Genomic DNA, 20,030 nt, shown 5'->3' with positions numbered 1-20,030 from the left:
TTTTTTCACAGTGAAGACATAGTCTCTGTAACTATGTGTTCTTATCAGTTACCTTTTATCCTCCTTCACCCATTCCCTCCATTTATTTGTTACACCCACTTGTTGCATCTTAATTTACACTGTAAACTTTTCAGGCCATGGAGTGTCTCCTACCATGTATGTTACAGTGTCTAGCACAATAGAGCCCAGTATCAGCGGAAGCTTCCTAAAAGTGGGGGGGAGTGGGGGAGCCCCACTGGTGACCTGCCCTTGCTGCCAGACCCTAGGCCCTGCCTCTGCACTGCTCCTTCTCCTCAAGCCCCTGCCCTCATGCTGCCCCTCCCCCCCAAGGCCCCGTCCCCGCTCACTCTTCTCCGCCCCTTCCTCACCCCTCATTCGCCCTCATGGCTGGTAAAAAGTGCATAGCCCTCCCACTTTTAAGAGTGCAGGGGCCGTGGCCCCCTCACCCCCCCCATTCTGGTGCCCCTGACAGAGTCCCAATCCTAACAGGCACCTCTGGGTGTTTTTGTAATACAAACAACACTAATCATACAGCAAATTAAAATGGTGTGTTTCTAACTGGCTTAGCTTTTAACAAGTTTGGAAGACAACATACAACACACCTATTATATACACCTAATAGTGCAGGGGCGGGCAAACTTTTTAGTCTGAGGGCCACACTGGGTTTCCAAAATTATATGGAGGGCCGGTTAGGGGAGGCTGTGTCTCCCCAAACAGCCAGGTGTGGTCCGGCCCCTGCCTCCTATCCGACCCCCCTGATTCTTACCCCTGACGGCTCCCCCAGGACTCCTGCCCTACCCAACCCCCACTGTTTCCTGTCTCCTGACGGCCCCCCAGGACTCCTGCCCCATCCACTACCCCCTGCTCCCTGTCTCCTGACTACCCCCGGACCGCCACTCCTGACTGCTCCTGCCGCCCCATCCAACCCCCTCCTCATTCCTGACTGCCCCCCGGGACCCCGCCCCATCCAACCCCCCCGTTCCCTGCCCTCTGACCCCCCCAACCCCTATTCACACCCCAGAACTCCCCTGCCCTCTATCCAACCTCCCCCCCGCCCCCTTACCGCACTGCCTGGAGCACCGGTGGCTGGCAGTGCTACAGCCACGCCGCCCAGAGCACCAGGTCAGGCCGCAGCTCTGCAACTGCGCTGCCCAGAACGTGGCACAATGTGCTGAGGCTGCGGGGGAGGGGGAACAGGAAGGGAGGGGCCGGGGGCTAGCCTCCTGGGCCAGGAGCTCAGGGGCCGGGCAGGAGGGTCCCGCGGTCCGGATATGGCCCGGGGGCCGTAGTTTGCCCACCTCTGTAATAGGGGCAATCTCAGAGTCTTTCTATTTTATTTAGGGGGTTACTAAATAAATGCTAGGTTTCAGAGCATCCGATGAAGTGAGCTGTAGCTCACGAAAGCTTATGCTCAAATAAATTGGTGAGCATCCGATGAAGTGAGCTGTAGCTCACGAAAGCTTATGCTCAAATAAATTGGTTAGTCTCTAAGGTGCCACAAGTACTCCTTTTCTTTTTGTAAATAAATGCTGTTCAGGGCAGGCACAAAACACTAATTCCACATATCAAGACTAATAAAGTGCTGACATGAGTTACAGAAAAATGAGTAGCTGATAAAAATTGAGAAATATGAATGAAACTAGGACAAAAGAACAGTTTAAACATTCTTATCTATCAGCTCCAATTCACATGCATGCAAAAACTGGTTTATGAGATAAACAAGTGACTTGAATGGATTACTTTTTGCCGATTCTGATACTCTGTTAAATCAGGTTCTATTATGTTTTTCTATTTCCACCTCAAACTACTCATACATGAATAAAAACAGTTAAAATGTGAAACCAGAGTCAAAACTGTATGGAAAACAATCTCTCATGCCTAAAGTAATTAATGAATAAATGCACACATTTTCAGACATAGTACCTTATTCACCTTGTCCACTTTTGTTACTCCAAATTTTTGGAAAGAAAAATATCTTAGACAAGCCAGAAACAAGACATCACTAATCACTGGCACGTTTTCTAGTTGAACAAACCACATTTTTATTTGTCCCTGCAGCTGCTTTTTACCATCTATAAACAGGATATACTGTATCAAACTACCAAGGAAAGTTCTGTGAAATTCCAGGAATTAAACCCCTTCCCTCGAACAGGCAAAGTACATATGACAAGCATTTGTCTGTGGAGAATTATCTGTGCTTCATGGCTTCTGCAGCAAATACAAAACCTTGCATAACTTTAATTTTCAGTAGTTACTAATGTTGAATAATAGAGGAAGCTTCAATTAAGGATCTGGGTTTCCTGTTAAGGCTTTTCCAATACCAGACGCTAGGGAATCAGCTAACTTTCAATCAGATAAACAATTCAGGAACATGTGCAAGAGAAATATCTTTCAGGACGCCCGGACAGGAATTCAAACTCCCCTCCCAGGCCTTAAGAGCTCTATGCTATTTCCCAGAAAAGTCCTTGCAGCTATTTCAACTATGATCTTGTCTAGGCAACTGTCCAGGCATCTGGTATAAGCAACCTCTTAAAGCATGACTTGATGCGATTGAAAAAAAAAAAAATCTTTTTTAGACTTATAATACTGAATCAGTATCCAAGAAATTTCTTCAAGTCAAAAGAACCAAACCACACATGGCAGAAAAGTCCTTCACACATTACAGTATTAAGCTGCTGCCGGTACCACAAGGAAACACTAGTGAAATTATTCAGTAAGAAATCCATACACTTAATTTCTTTTCAGAGCAGATTTCTAAGTACTTTCTGGGTGTCTAACTTATTCCAAATGCTTCTGTTATGTAAACATATCTATCCAACCTGTAATCTGGACTTAGAAGTGTCTTGCAGATCCAGACCCCCTCAGCCCAAGGTCACCTTGGCTCTAACAGAAAGACCTTATATCTGTGGCAGCATATTTTGGTAGTTTGAGACTTGCGGTGAACAGACCTCACTACTGATATTAATAAAATTATTATAACTTATTCTTAAAACATTAGGTCATAACAAACTTGCTTGTGCCTTTACTGAATAGTAACATATAGTTACAAGCAGATTATAGCCAGGGTACTTGGTGAGTATGATAAACATGTTTTTAGTTATTTATGTTAGGAGGTTTTCTAGCTAATCAAAGGAATTCCAGGAGGCTTCTGCCTCCTGTCACCTCAGGGACAAGTCCCCAAGTATCAAGGGAGATACTTAGGAAGCCTAAGAGTGTTTACAAAAACTTGGAAATGCTGCATTTTTAACTTTATCTTGCTTTAATCTTCTATGCCAATTCCTTTTATGCTATGTTTTGGAAAATGGATGTAAACTTGGGTGTTGTGATTCATACTTTGTATAGAATATTTAACTGGAGTTTTAATTGTAAAAATTGCAACTGTTAAACACAATTTGGTCAAAAGGACTTCAAAAAGAAGTAAGAAGAAGTTACTCACCTTGTACAGTAACGATGGTTCTTCGAGATGTGTGTCCCTGTGGGTGCTCCACTCTAGGTGTCGGTGTGTCCCTGCGCCGGAGATTTCTCGCAGCAGTACTTGGTCGGGGGAAGGGCACGCACAGGAGTCGTCTAGTGCAGCCGTTGGCACCTCCTGTAGCACACGCTCCCCCGACAGTCCCTCCGTTCCTTCTCTACCACAGAGCTCGGCTGCGTGAATTCTGAAGTAGAGCGGAGAAGGGTGGGTAGTGGCGCACCCACAGGGACACACATCTCGAAGAACCATCGTTACTGCACAAGGTGAGTAACTTCTTCTTCGAGTGGTGTCCCTGTGGGTGCTCCACTCTAGGTGCTTGTAGAGCAGTACCCCACGAAGGATGGTAGGGGTTCGGAGTTATGTATAAGTGTGTGATGAGAGCACTATAAGGCCAACGATAGAGTCTGAGACAAGGCCTGAGGTGATAGTGTAATGCTTTGCAAAAATGTGCTCCGATACCCAGGTTGCAGCTCTACAAATATCTATTAAGGGGACATTGTTCAAGAATGCAGTCGATGTCACCATGGCTTGCGTTGAGTGGGATCTGATGCCCATGGGTATGTGGGCACGGGTGTGATGCAGGTGGTAGCAAGTTTGAATACAGGTAGAGACCCATTTGGAGAGTCTCCGAGTCAATACTGTAGAGCTCTTAGAGCGCTCTGCTATAGAGATGAATAGTCTTGGTGACTTGCGGAAAGGTTTAGTTCTGTCCAAGTAGAAGGCTACAGCCCGTCTGACATCTAGCAAGTGCAATGTTGCTTCTCGAGAGTTGTTATGTGGCTTGGGATAGAAGGCAGGTAAAGTTATGGTTTGGTTAATATGAAAATTTGTAGCCACTTTGGGCAAGAATTTTGGGTGAGGACATAACAATTTTGTCTTTGGTAAATACAGTGTATGGTGGTTCAGCCATAAATGCTCCTATTTCACTGACACATCTGGCAGACATGATTGCCACTAGGAATGTAGCCTTCATTGACATATGAAGGAGCAAGCAGGTTGCTAGAGCTTTGAAGGGTGGTCTTGTGAGACATTTGAACACAAAAGACTGAGATCCCATGGTGGTGCAGGTTGGCGTACCTCTGGGTACATGTTCTGTATACCTGCTAGAAAGCGCCATGTAATCGGGTGAGCGAATATTGGAGCCCCTTCTATCTGTTTGTGGAGGGCCATAATGGCAGCGAGGTATACTTTAATAGAGCTTATGGCTAACCCCATTTCCTTAAGTTCTAGTAGGTAGTCTAGAATCATAGAGAGAGGCGCCTTGGTCACATCCAGCTGTTTTTGCTGACATCAAAGGGAGAATCTTCTCCACTTATGGCGGTAAGTATTTCTAGTGGTGAGGGGACAGCTATTTAGCAATACCTGTTTTACTTTCTCCGAACAGAGGAGCCATGCTTTGAGATGAAGTTTCGCTGGGTCTGGATGGAGCGTCAGGCCCTTGTTCTGGGTCAGGAAGGAGGTTCATCCGGAAAGGCAGTGGTTGTGGGGCATAGACTGCTAGACGTGAGAGGTACGCAAACCAAGTCTGTCTGGGCCGTGTGGGGACAATGAGAATGATGTATGCTTTATCGAGTCGTATCTTCTGGATGACCCGTGGGATCAGTGGTATCAGCGGGAAGGCGTACATGAGTGATGCATTCCATGAGATGAGGAAGGCATCCCCTAACGATCCAGGTGCCAGGCCTGCCCTTGAGCAAAATAGTGGACATTTGTGATCTGTCACTGAGGCGAAAAGGTCAATTACTGAGTAACCCCATTTTTGGAATATTGTGTTGAGAACACTGTTGTGGATTTCCCACTAGTGTTCCTGTGAGAAGTGCCTGCTGAGGTTGTTGGCTGTAGTGTTTTGGCACCCTGGTAGGTATGATGCTGTGATGTTTACATTGTTGCGGATGCAGAAGTTCCATAAATTCATGGCTTCTATGCACAGCGAGTGAGACCTGGCTCCTCCTTAGCGATTGATGTAAAACACGCACGCTACATTGTCGGTGAGAATAGAGATTGAGGTTTCTCGTATGAGAGGGAGGAAGTGTCGGCATGAATTGTGTACTGCGCGGAGTTCCAGGAGATTGATATGTAGTCGGGTTTCTGTTGCAGACCACTTGCCTTGTACATTGTGGTGACCCAAGTGAGCGCCCCTACCTATCAGGGAGGAATCTGTTGTAATAGTCACTGATGGGTAGTCTTGTTGAAAGGGAATCCCAGAGCATACATTCCCTGGCTTTGTCCACCATTGTAGGGAGAGGATAACCCTGGGTGGTAGTGTCACATGTCTGTTGAGTGTTTGCTGGGTGCATAGACCATGCTCAACCAGTGCTGCAGAGAGCGCATATGGAGTCTGGCATACTTTACTACGAAAGTCGTAGCTGCCATACATCCCAGAATCTGAAGGCATGTCCTCACTGAAGCTTGTGGGCTGATGGTCACCGTGGAAATAAGACTGGTCAACGTAGTGAATCTGTGGTTTGGCAATATTGCCTTGGCTTGTATGGAGTCTACGTCGGCTCCAATAAACTCCAATTGCTCGGTTGGTTCCAGGGTGGATTTCTTTTCATTTATCTGTAGACCTAGGTGGTCTATTGTGGTCTTCAGCATGGTCTATTGTGGTCTTCAGCATGCCTGCTGTTTCTTGTCGATTGGTACCCTTGAGAAGACAATCGTCCAAATAGGGAAGATGATGACTCCTTTGCATCGTAAATGTGCTGCTACTACCGTGAGCGTTTTTGAGAACACGCGGGGAGCAGGGGACAGTCCGAAGGGAAGGACCCTGTATTGGTAGTGATGGGTCCTACTGTGAACCTCAGGAACCGTCTGTGGGCAGGATGTATTGTAATATAGAAGTATGCATCTTGGAGGTCAAGGGATGCAAACCAGTCCCCCATCTAGCGCTGGGATTATTGTGGCCAGAGTGACCATTTTGAACCTGCGGTTACATACGAACCTGTTGAGTTTTCGGAGATCTAAGATTGGTCTCCATTCCCCTCCTTTCTTCTCCATCAGGAAATATTTGGAATAAAAACCCCCTCCCTCGGTACTGATGTGGTACTGGTTTTACAGCACCCAGCAGTAGGAGGTGCTCTACTTCCTGCTGCAGAAGGTGCTCGTGAGAGGGGTCCCTGAAGAGGGACGGGGAAGGGGGGATTGTAGGGGGGAATAGCTGTGAAAGGAATGGTGTAGCCAGACTGCATGATCTCCAAAACCCATTGATCTGTCGTTATCACAGCCCAGGCATGGTAAGATGGGCATAGACGGTGATCAAAATTGTGGGATGGGGTATCTATTGGCGCTAGAGGTGTGGGGAGGTCGTGCATACTCTCGACCATGACTTGAAAATTGTGGCTTAGATGTAAATGGACGGGTGGACGAGGCCTGGTTCTGTGGAGCTCGTCGTCTCTGAGCCCGTTGTTTGGGTCTGTTCTGAGTGAAGTATCTTGGTTGTTGATGGTTAAACGAGGCGTCTCGTGACCTCTGGTATGGTGTAAAGCAAGGGCGCTTGTCTGGCGGTGGATATATGTCTAGTGTACGCAGCATTGCTCGGGAGACCCTCATGGTATGGAGGATGTTGTCTGTTTGAGACGAGAATAGTTTATCCCTATCGAAGGGGAGGTCCTCCACTTTTAGCTGTAGTTCTTTTGGAATTCCCAAAGCCTGCAACCATGATGTTCTTCTCATTACGACAGCTCTTGCGGTTGTTCGGGCAGCTGTGTCCACTACATCCATTGAGGCTTGCAGCGCTGTGCGGGCTATTAACTGACCCTCATCGATAATGGTGTTGTGTTGAGGACGTTTATGCTATGTTTATGCTTTATCCTCCACAAGCTCTTGTATTTTACTGTAGTTAGAGTAGTCCTAATTTGCTAGTAAAGCAGAATAGTTGGCAACTCTACGCAGAAGGGTGGCTGACAAGTAAACTTTTCGCCCAAAGAGGTCCAGTCTCTTGTGTTCTTTATCTTGCAGTGAGGAGCGGAAATGAGGCTGTTTACTGCGCTGATTAGCAGCCTCTACTACCAGAGAACAGGCTTGAGGGTGTGAAAACAAAAATTCCATGCCTTTGGCTGGAACGAAGTATTTTCTGTCAGCCCTTTTGTTGGTGGGTGGTGCTGATGCCGGTGTTTGCCATATTACCTCTGCAGACTCCATTATAGCCTCATCCATGGGGAGGGCAATCCTGGTCGATGATGCCGGTTGTAAGATTTTTAACAACTTATGTTGTTTCTCCTGCACCTCATGTAAGGCAATTTCTTGGCTGTCTGCTACTCTTTTGAAGAGTTCTTAGAACCGTTTCAGGTCATCTGGTGTCGTAGGGGTAGACGGCGTCACTGCTTCATCTGGTGCAGAAGATGAGTGTGGGGCACGTGGTGAATCATCCAGGTCTGCCTGAGATAGTATCTCTTCCTCTTCTATCTCTGTCTCAGGGGGGTCAGGTTTCTCTGTGTGGTAATGATGGGTGTACCCTGGAACCTCTGGGGAAGGGGGACCAGAATAGGGGTTCTGGTATGTGGGCCAAGGACCCCATTGTGGCCACTGCATGGGCTAAGGTGGCAATGGGTAAGGCCAGTGCTGTGCATACCAGGGCTGTGAATGCTTGGAGGGATGTGGCTTAGGTTTCACAGCATTCCAAGTAGGTCTCATCTGTGATGGGGATGAACGTTGAGAGGAGACGCCATTGTCCTGTACATCTCCTTCCTTGCCACTATGCATGGAGAGTGGTGCAGGAGATGAAGGATGGTACCGCACTATGTAGCTCGGGGAGTGTTCGGTGCCGAGCAGTGGTGACTGTGGTGCTGAAGAAACTGCTATGTCAGCAGGATGCAGGAGTTGTGCTGGTCCCGCCTTGGGGTTGCGGTCAACCGTTGGAGCACCGACACGTACTGGGTTCGGCTTGTTAGGCGGCAGCAAGTCTTGGGTCAGTGCCGGTGGTGGCAGCATTGATCGCGGTGCCGCTGCCTGTGCCGTGCTCTGCACCGGGGTACTTGGGGCTGTGGAGGAGACTTGACGTCTCAACTCTTGTGCCGCGCGTTGAGGCTGGGCGGTGGTCCGCTGAGGGATGGTGCTGGAGGAGCCCAGTGCCTCGTAAGTGCTAACTCTGGATGAGTGGAGCACTGAGGGTAAAGACCTCGCTGGGGAAGCTCTCTTTTTCTGAGAGACCCTTGCTGGAGAGGTCAAGGCTCGCTTCCTGACAGTTTGGAAGTCAGAGCCTTATCAGAGCTCAGGGATCTCGATTTATGAGACTCCCCGGAGGATGTCTCTTGCGGAGGTTGGGGGATTTCTCCAGGAGAAGCACTTTCAAGCGGAGATCCCTGTCACGTCTTGCCCTTGTTATTAAGTTGGTGCAATGTATGCATTTCTGGGAGATATGAGTTTCTCCCAGACAGCGAATGCAGGATGTGTGGCCATCAGAGACCAGCATCGGTTCACGGCAGGAGTCACACTTTTTAAATCCTGTTGAGCCCGGCATGATTGCAGTTAAGCCTCTCCCACCTCTCGAGAGATAAGGGTTAATTGTAATGGTAAACAGAAACTGTTCCCAAACGGGGAGTTAAGGAGAGAAAAAGTCTTTTTTGTTCTTCTCTTTTCCTTTTTTTTTTTTTTAAAGAAAAACATCTAAGAGAAATTATTGAAACTATGTAATTATGTATTGACTAAGACCAACTAAACAATGTAACTAAGTATAGACTAAAAAGAAGTTCCTATGTAACTTGTAACTTTTTTTTTTTTTTTTAATAGAAAGTATCAAAGAGAGCACTGCCGCGGAAATCTGTCTGCAGCCGAGGACGGTCGGGGGAGTGCACACTACAGGAGGTTCTAACGGTTGTACGAGACGACTCCTGTGGGTGCCCTTCCCCCGACCGCGTACTGCTGCGAGAAATCTCCAATCTCCGGCGCAGTGACGCACCAACACCTAGAATGGAGCACCCACAGGGACACCACTCGAAGAGGAACACTGAAGATCCTTATCAAAGACATAAAACCCAGGAGTATAGCGGGCCTCTGCAAGCTCCCCTTTCCAAGAAAAAACACTGTAGTAAACCCAAACAAAAGAATGCTGGAAATATCCTTATTGAAATGGGTTTCTTTCACAATCACTCTAAAATCTTCATTCTGGAAATTCTAGGAAAAATGCCTTACAGAAAATTTTTGTTTATTTCTTAAATGTTGAAATGGCATATCTATAAGTATTCTAAGTGAATGAAAAACATTTAATATGGTTTGCTAATATCATGGCTATGGTAAAATGCTTTATGTACCAACCTGAAATTTAATAACCTTGCTAAACTGATTTCTAGTCTAAGAAGCCTTTTAAGTATAGAATATATATATTGATGGGAGCTTTATTAATTATTTAATACGTAAGCAATCCCCTCCCCCAAGTCAGGAAGAATCATCTCTCCAAAAATTATGATGAACCAATAAATTCTGCAATGACCATTTAAGCTAGAGACCCTCTTTAAAAGTTATTTAATTTTAAAAAAGATTGTAAAACTGAAAGTGTTTATATTAAGAGTGTCTGGAGTTTTTACAAACAGAATTTCATTTCCTGCTGAACCCTAATGAAACTGAAGAGATCTCTGAGGCCTGGTCTACCCTACAGACTTAGTTTGGTATAACTACATCACTCAGGGATGTGGATTGTTCACACCAGTAGTTATACTGACGAAACCCCTTGTACAGAAAGCGCTACGTCAGTGTGAGAGGTTTGCCCGTCAACACAGCTAGCGCCTCTTGTGGAGGGGAGTGACTACGCCAACGGGAGGAGCTCTCCCATAGGCATAGGCGTGTCTTCACTTAAACATTACTCTAGTTCAGCTGTGCCATTGCGACCTTTTAAGTGTAGATCTGCCCTCAGGAAATGGACTGAATAATAATAATAATAATAATACTAATAACAACAACAAAAAGATAAAACTAATTTTAAAAGATTATCTGAGGATAAGAGAACAAAGGCAATTAGAAGTATGCGGCAAATTCATTAAACAGATTGCGTGCTCAGGAGCTGAAGGTGTGACCAAAACCAGGCATGGAGCCCATGAAAGTATAATGGCAGCCAACCTTGAATCTAAACAGACCTGAAAGAGGTGTATTTTCCTAAAATTCCATTAAAATAGAAAGAAGAGTATAAAACTCTTAAGTGATCACCCTTCACTCACACTCTCTGCTACCCTGCTCAAGAACTCCTACAGTCATCCTATCGATCTCTACAAGCAAGCTGCCACAAACACCTGAGAAGAGAAAGAAGGTAACAACTGTGACAATCAGGGTGCAGACACCCCAGGGAGAACAGGTGTGTCTGAACCCAAGAAATAAGCAACTGAATCAACTGGTTGTATACAATGTTATTGTGTATAAATATATGCCAAGTAAGGTCTTTTATGAAAGCTTGTAATGTTCTGACCTTGATGGTCATTAGGTGATATGTATACAGGTTATGGTTATGAATGTGTATGTGTGTGTGTATAGAAAATTGTAATAACTGTAGTGCAACTACAGCATCACCTCAGAACAGAGGGTGAAGTAATCAGGCAGAGAAGGGCACCTTCCAGGTTAGTTGTTTACATGAAACCAACTTCAAATACCCACCCATTGTCCAGCCAGGAAGATACAATGGTGGATCATTAAAGTTAATGGAAAGACATTTAAATTGAAAAGAAAACTAAGGAAGGAGGGAGTTTCCCCTGCTCTGTGTAACCATGAATTACCAGAGCCTGACAGAAAGGGGGGAAAAAAAAAAAAGGCACACCCTGTTAAAAGAGAAGAGGGTTTGAAGTGAAGGCTATCCAAAAACTGAGGGCCAGCATCTAAGCTGGGTGCTATCTGGGAAACATGGGATCCCCTGTAGAACAGAGGGTATATGCTGGGAAACTGTTCAGAGGCAATAGTTAACTTGTATGAGAAAAGGGAATTTAACTAACATAGAAGGGTAAAGACCGAGACTCCATCTTTATATATATTTTCTGTGTAACGTGTGTTTGTTTTTCCTCCCTATTTCATCTTTGAATTTATGATTTTTCTATCAAACAAAAACTTTGGTTTATTTTTACTGCAAGCAAGAGTTTGTTGTGCAAACTGTATGGAGTGTGTGTGCCCAAGTGAACTCATGACTGGGGGCAGGTTTCACTCCTTCAGGGGTGACAAACCGGAGGAGAAAAGTCCAAGTGTCTGATAGTTAAGAACTTGGGCAGACAGATTTGGGAGAGACTCGAGACTAGAAGGGCTAGTGGGATCAGCCCTGCAACGAGTAACTAGGCAGGTGGAAGCCAGGGTTGAGACCTTTATGCTTGTAGGCTGGCTACTGGTGTCAAAACGCTGAGCTCTTATAGCATAGCAGTAAAGCACCCAAAATTACAAGACAGGTGGTGACAGAATCACCTGGGTGATCCCCAAAATGTCACAACAACCGCACAGTAGGAGCAAAGGCAGGCAACCTTTCAGCCTAGATGACAACCAAGAAGACTTCATCGTGGTGAGATGGAAGTAGCCAGCCTACATAACCCGTTTATATTCTACACTTTGATTTACAAAGCAAAGAAGTCCTTAGATTAACAACTGAACTATTTGAGGAAGATCTAGAAGGACGAACTGGTTAAAAATATATCAATCGTACAATCCTTATAACTGTATAAATTTACAGAAACTGGTAATTTACAGTGTATTTCCTTGACTCTGTTATATTCCTTTATCTTGTAAAGGACACCCTTCTTTTAATGGATCATTATGATGAGTAAATAACACTATCAACAGTTCTGTTTATCGTTAATAAAAATTAATAAATAAATATATTTGTCTTAAGTTTATTTAATATGTACTTCTAATTATATCTGGTACTTTGTAGTGGACTAGTAAAGTTTTGTCTAAATTGTACTATAGGCTAACATTAAAATAATTGTATTAATAGGAAGAGAAAAAATTAAAGCTGTCCCTGTAATGTTTGCCAAATGTAAATGTACAAAGTACTAGTGAGGTAGGAAATATTATTTTTTCAAACTGCAAAGAGAATATTATAAACAGAAAATATATAAAAAATTTATAAAAAGAGTACTTGACAATGCCTCTTTGAAACAGATGATCCTCATACAGCATAATAAATCTCTCTTTGGATTGACAGTGCGTCTTTAAATGGTTTACAAAAAGTCAAACACGCTGTGGCATCCCAATCATGAAACCAGTTTAGAGAATACAAAACCCCTGGATTTTCTGCACTACTTATCAGCTCAATAAAGGACTCCGAAAGATTTTTAAGACTAAATAGTGAAAGACGTCCATTCTGGAATATATATAAAGCAATTGTTTAGCACTTGTGGAAAAATATTTCTGTTACTTGTCAAACCTAATTCTTGACAACCTCCCACTTAACAGCTGGCCAAATTTGATAACAAAAGAAATTAACTGTATATAAAGACTCACGTAGTTCTATGTTTTACCACTGGTAGATTATAACTAGGGTCGAAGTAGAAAACATCAAGTATAAAAGATATTAAGAATTCAAAGCAGAAAGTAGTATGAATCTCAAACATGGGAATATTATTGGGAAAATTATTGGGAAATGCAAGTGAAAATAAGGATGAAATTGTTAGATTTAAAATTTACAATTGCTGAATAGACAAACATCAGGGTATCGTGGCCCTAATCCTGTAAACACGTATGCAAAGGTGTAATTTTATGCACCTGTGTAGTTCCAACCACTTAATTCAATGGATCTATACACAAACACCAGTATTTGCAGGGGACTGCGGCCTATGGAGGAGCCATTACATTACTTAACAGATACATTATTAAATTTATAGCTAGAACAGCAACAAAAAAATCACCTTGTCCATTTTCTTGAGGTTTGTTTTTCTTCCAAAATTCGATCTCACGCTGAAGTTCCTCTAGTTAACATCAAACAAAAGCAAAGTGATGTTTCAGATCAGCAGTATAGAAATATCACTAGAAATGCTGCTTCCAATAACACAAAAAAGGTAGCAAAACTAATCAAACTTACGTTCTCGAAGTCCAGGCACCAGCTTAAATATAATTTCCTCTAATGTGTTATCCAACCTTTCAAGGAAGAAAAAAAAATTTCTTTCAAAGAAAGAAGATGCCTATGCAGGATTTTAGACACCCCTTATAAGTAATTAAAAACAAATTTAAAAAGCCTCCTAAACAAACATTTCAGGAATTATATAACAATGCTCCTGGTAAGTAATACATCATTCACAACCCAATAGATTTCAAAATGAAAAAAAAAAAGAAAAACATGAGAAAAATATATTCACACTTATCTCCTCTCACCCACTCCTTGCACTGATTTGTTACAGAATCAGGCATAACTTCAGGTGTCAGTATTTAAAAAGATACAGAGAAAAAGGGAGGGGGGGGAAGAAAGAGGAGAAAAACAATCTCACTATATAAAACATTCATAGTATTTTTCAATTTCTATCACATGCAAATTATTGTGTATCATTGTGAAGTGATTCACTTAATATTTGAAAAGTACAATTAGAAAAACGATAAAATGTAACCACCCCCCCAACCATTTTAAGATGGTGGCCATTGTAGTCAACTTTAAATAATAAATTCATTGACCGTAATGTTTCTCTGGTAAATTTCTGGTTGACTGTGTTTTTTTTCTGGACTAAAGAATGTTGCTATAAACTATTATGCTCATAAGCATTTTTAAGATGTCCATCACTACAGTATCAAGGTACCACCAAACAAAGCAACGACACATCATCTCTTAAAAATAATTAAAAACAGGTAGCCATACAGAAAAATAACCACTGGGTTAATATAGAGTGCTAGCACACACAAACATTATGTTTCATAAGGTTATAGTTTGTGTCACAAACTAAGAAAAGGAAGGCTACTTACAGATAAAGGTAGCAAATATATTTTTATCTCGGTGTGTGTAAACAGACGAGGTTAACTACCTAGTACTGAAGTTGTTATCTTAAACTTTATGAAACAAGACAGAATATGCGTCTGCTATCACTTCTACCAGCCTGGATAGGAACTCAGTTTCTATGATACTGCTTTTTTATATATTAACAAAACATACAGTTTTCTATAGTAATATGACATCCAAATAATCTTTAGATTAAAAGAGAATATATGTATTTTGGGTATCAACAATTCAGACTATTGATAAAATAATCTAACAGCTCCATATAAAATATAACTATATATTATAGAATAGTAAAACCATAGGACTAAATTCAATGGTGATATAAAGGGAGGTGCAGATTGGAGTAAGTGCTAGAATAGCATAATTTACACGAATATTGCATTAATTGGGTGTGGGAAATGAATGTAATTTACACACCACAGAACAGAAGGACAAGATCGAAAACAAAAAAGTAAAGTAAAAAATAAAGCAAAGATGATTCCACTCTATTGTCAAGCTGTTAGCAAAGAGGTATAAGAAAGTGGTGGGGTGTGCTTGCTTTTAAACCCTTCTGTAAGTTTCTTTTCCTGATCACCCCACTTTCTGCATCCTGAATTTTGACACTCATTAGGCTAAATCCTTGGTCCCTGTTCTGGCTGCTTTGCTGGGGACTCAACCCTGGACTCCTCCTGCTGAGAATCCCACAGGTGACACAAAGCTAGAGTAGTTTTCAGAGTAACAGCCGTCTTAGTCTGTATTTGCAAAAAGAAAAGGACTACTTGTGGCACCTTAGAGACTAACCAATTTATTTGAGCATAAGCTTTCGTGAGCTACAGCTCACTTCATCGGATGCATACTGTGGAAAATACAGAAGATGTTTTTATATACACGAACCATGAAAAAATGGGTGTTTATCACTACAAAAGGTTTTCTCTTCCCCCACCCCACTCTCCTGCTGGCAACAGCTTATCTAAAGTGATCACTCTCCTTACAATGTGTATGATAATCAAGGTGGGCCATTTCCAGCACCAATCCAGGTTTTCTTCCCACCCCCCCACCCCCCACAAACCCACTCTCCTGTTGGTTACCAACAGGAGAGTGGGTTTGTGTGTGTGGGGGGGGCATGGGGAGAAAACCTGGATTTGTGCTGGAAATGGCCCACCTTGATTATCATACACATTGTAAGGAGAGTGATCACTTTAGATAAGCTATTACCAGCAGGAGAATGGGGTGGGGGGAGAGAAAACCTTTTGTAGTGATAAACACCCATTTTTTCATGGTTTGTGTGTATAAAAACGTCTTCTGTATTTTCCACAGTATGCATCCGATGAAGTGAGCTGTAGCTCACGAAAGCTTATGCTCAAATAAATTGGTTAGTCTCTAAAGTAAAGCTAGAGTAGTTGGCTCAATGCAACTTGTTTCACTTCTTCACATAGAGGGAGTGATGGAGGTGGGACATGCTAGGAGCAAGTCTGAGCACAGAGGGCTCTGCCAGATCCCCCAGGATGCTGACTGGTTGCTGCGAGCATAAGTTAGAGGCTGCTCTAAATTATGCTGGGAATCCTTTTGGCCATCAGCCGCGCAGGATCAAGGAAGCAAAAAGGTGGCTTTGAGCCATCTCCCAACTTTCCCCAAGCTGCAAGGAACGTGAATTTGGCACAGGTGAGAACTGAGGCTACCAGGTGCCAAATTGATGCTAGCTGTGCTACTTTTTCATTTACACTGGTTTGTGATCCAGTTACACCTGACAGGAGTTGCACTCATTTAATCCAGGTCTAAATTTGGTCAATAGACAACTGTCCTAATAGGTTTTTAAGCCTTCAGTTCATCTACAGTCTCTCATAAAGAACCCACCACATACTGTATTTATGGTCAGACACTATGTACAAGGGCGTTTAGAGACTTAAAAATGCAGGGTTTTGATATCAACTCTCTCTCAATTTTCTGATCACTAAAATATGACCCATTGTTTCAATACAGCTGCCAAGAACAGATATAATCTTTTCCAGAAAATAACATGCATCTATGTTTTTATCGCTAAAGCTAACAATGTTCTTTTACCTCTCTTAATCTCACCCACTTTCCTGTCCACTTAGTCTATCCTCTTCTTTCTACCTCTTCACCTCTCCTTTTGGTCTCCTCTCCCTCTCTGTTTCCTCTTCTCTCCTGTTTTCTCTTCCTTCCTCTCCTCACTGTTTCATCTCCTCTCACCAACAGTAAAGTACGTTGTTCAGAACCTGGACAACAAACAGGACTCTAAGGCAAACAAATAAGGTACAATATAATAATACTAGGGAAACAAAACAATTCTAGAGTCACTCAGAGGTCACATCACAAATGCAGTGTTTGCTGTTGGATTATGTGAGATGTCTGTAGCGCACTCTACTTGCCCTCACAATAATTAATAATGTAGAAGAGAAAATGCACTCATACACACACCTCCTTTAATTTTCAGCATCAAAATTCAATGAAAAGAGCATGTTATCTTCTGGAAATTATGGTAAATCTCTGTGTTAAAAATACTGAAGTAGTAATTAACATTTTACTAACACCAATATTAATATTTTCTAAATAAAAAGCCCTTAAATTTCCCATCCTTGACCCCTTATCATGCATATTAGATATTATTAACTTGCAAAATGACAATGTAGCAAACAAAGCTGTTTGAAGCTGTGTGTGTGTATCATCTGAAACTCCTAACTGCAGTTTGTTTATTTAGACTCATAGACTTTAAGGTCATAAGGGACGATCGTGATCATCTAGTCTGACCTCCTGCACATTACAGGCCATAGAACCCCATCCACCTACTTCTGTAACAGAGCCATAACTTATGGTTGAGTTAATGAAGTCCTCAAATCATGATTTAAAAGCAGTGATAATCAGACTTAGGCTTGCAAGTGGTTCTGTAGAATGTCTCCTGAGGCTCTTTGAGGCAGATGATATTAAAACACTGTGTGATTTAATTATTAACCAATCAGGATGCTTTTACTACGTTATTAACCAACTGTAGTTGATAAAATAATAATACTAGGTCAGTCATTTTGCTGTGTGTGTGTGTGTAAAAATAAATTTAAATAAATAATTTAAAAAAAAATGAATTAACACTACTGTGACTCTTTTGGGTATTGTTGATCTCTAATTTGACTCCTGAAACATGGAGGTATGAGTATTACTGACTAAAGACTTCAAGTTACAGAGAATCCACTATTTACTCTAGTTTAAACCAGCAAGTGACCTGTGCCCCATGCTGCTGAGGAAGGCAATCTGCCAATCTGACCTGGAGGGAAAATTCCTTCCTGCCCCCAAATATGATGATCAGTTAGACCCCAAGCATGATGGCAAGACCCACCAGCCAGACACCTGGGAAGGAATTTCATTGTAGTAACTCTGAATCCTCCCCATGTAGTGTCCCATGTCCAGCAGTTGGAGATATTTGCCACTAGCAGTCACAGATGGACCATATGCCAGTGTAGGCAATCTCATCATACCATCTATAATGGTATTCACATACCACATGCTACTATAATAATCTTTGTACAAAATATGCATTGTAAAGTATCATTTGAAAACGAATAACTCAATGGTCAATAATATCATGATTATTTATATATAAAGTTATAAACAGCTAAATTAGGTCTGAAATGTGTTTACCAGACAAGTCTGGGTAAACCAGTTTCTCAAAGACAAAGGACAAGATGACACCTTTAACCAGATATCATAAAAGTAGATAGGCAATCATCTATCAAGTGGCCATTTTTTGGCAAGGAAGAGGAGCAAGCACAGCAACTTCTCACTTAAAGTCGTCTCGGTTAATGCTGTTTCGTTCTTATGTTGCTGATCAATCAGGGAACATGCTTGTTTAAAGTTCTGCAATGCTCCCTTATAATGTTGTTTGGCAGCCACCTGCATTGTCCACTGCTGGCAGGAAGAGCAGCCCATTGGAGCTAGCTGGTAGGGGCTTGGAACCCAGGTGGACGGGCAGCCCCCCTATCAGCTCCCCACTCCCCTAAGTTCCCTGTGCGGCAGCTGCCCAGCAGGCTATCAATTGCTGGCAGTTTAGTTGTCCCTCCCCGCACTGCCATGTGCTGCTCCTGGGAGCCTCCTGCTTGCTGTGCGGGGGTGTGTGTGTGTGTGTCAGGGTGGGTGTGTCAGTAGTAACCTTCACTAATTTCAGGGTGGCCCCCACCCCCCTGCTCCTGCCCCCCACTTACCCCTTCTCCATATAGAGCAGGGTGGAGACACGACAGGGCTCTGGACGGAGGGAGCTTGCTGGTCGCAGCTACTGTCTCAACTTGCTGATCTACTTAAAAAGGCAATGTACTTAGAGTGGTGTCAGCATACTTAAAGGGGCAATGCGCATCTCTCTCTCACACAGGATATGTCTCTCTGTCTGCCATGCTGTCTCCTCTCCCTCCATTCGTGCTGCCTTGTAGAGTGTGAGGCTACAATAACAATGTGTTAACCCTTGAGGGCTCAGCCGAATGCTAGTTCATCATTTAGCAGTAAGACATTCCCTGGGAAATATCCCACCCTCTTCCACACTCTAACTTCACCACCTCAACCAAGTTTCACAATCATCATTGCTGTGTACAGTATTAAATTGTTTGTTTAAAACTTATACTGTGTGTGTATATATAAATATATAGTTTTTTCTCTGATGAAAAAAATTTCCCTGGAACCTAACCCCCTGTATTTACATTAATTCTTATGGAGAAATTGGATTCGCTAAACATCGTTTTGCTTAAAGTTGCATTTTTCAAGAACATACCTACAACGTTAAGCAAGGAGTTACTGTATGAACAGATCTGTATCTTAGCAAACAATAGAATGAAACCTCTTTCACCACAAGACTCCAACAGTAGCAATGAACTTTAGGGACTGAACTATAAAGTGAGGGGCAAAAACACCCCAAGATATCTCTCCCTATCCATCTCTCTCTCTCACCTTAGACGACAAAAGGAACAGCCTTTGGACTTTGGGAGTAGATCCTGGCATGAGATTCTGGTCCAGAAGAGCGCTGGACAGTGCAGAACACATGTTTTTGGGGGAAATTCAGGACTGTGAGAATGCTGGGGCCACCTGGAAGTGGACACCAGAATGTGACTGATGTGTGGCTGGCAGGCTGTTTGAGAGTAGCCCAGGTGGGAGCTACAGGAGCAAAGCATTGTGAGACATCCTAGGGTGCAGGGCAAGGATGAGAAAGGCCCTCACAGGTCTGGATGGCACCCTGGAATGTCATACCATCCCCACCATAAACTTATCAAGCTCAGTCTTGAAAACAGTTAGGTTTTTTGCCCCCACTTCCCTCCACTGGAAGGCTATTCCTGATCAGTCCTCTAATGCTTAGAAACCTTCACTAATTATGAACCTAAGCTTGTTGATGGCCAGTTTACATCCATTTGTTCTTGTGCCAACATTGGCCATTAACTTAAAAAACTCCTCCCCCTTCCTGCTGTTTATCCCTCTGATGTATTTATAAAGAGCAATCGTATCTCCTCTCAGCCTTCGTTTGGTTAGGTTAAACAAGCCAAGCTCCTTAAGTCTCCTCTCATAAGGAAGGTTCTCCATTTCTCTGATCATCCTAGTAGCCATTCTCTGAACCTGTTCCAGTTTGAATTCATCTTTCGTAAACATGAGACACCAGAACTGCGTGTAGTATTCCAAATCAGGTCTCACCAGTGCCTTGTACAATGGTAA

General features: G+C 43.0%; 1 protein-coding gene across 6 annotated transcripts in view; it reads right to left on the bottom strand.

The window, feature by feature from the left end:
- PCGF5 (polycomb group ring finger 5) overlaps positions 1 to 20,030 on the bottom strand; it is a 117,035-nt gene that overhangs the window by 25,753 nt on the left and 71,252 nt on the right. For all 6 annotated transcript variants that reach the window (XM_043552359.1, XM_037905809.2, XM_043552357.1 and 3 more), the window contains 2 exons: positions 13,452 to 13,507; positions 13,279 to 13,338 (listed from right to left, as the gene is read on the bottom strand). In XM_043552359.1, the coding sequence (XP_043408294.1) occupies positions 13,279 to 13,338; positions 13,452 to 13,507 (116 nt within the window). The remainder of the gene's footprint in view (positions 1 to 13,278; positions 13,339 to 13,451; positions 13,508 to 20,030) is intronic.

This window comes from Chelonia mydas, chromosome 7 (assembly GCF_015237465.2).
Source record: "Chelonia mydas isolate rCheMyd1 chromosome 7, rCheMyd1.pri.v2, whole genome shotgun sequence".
In the NCBI taxonomy this organism is placed as follows: domain Eukaryota; kingdom Metazoa; phylum Chordata; order Testudines; family Cheloniidae; genus Chelonia; species Chelonia mydas.
This window is presented reverse-complemented; position numbering and strand designations above follow the sequence as displayed.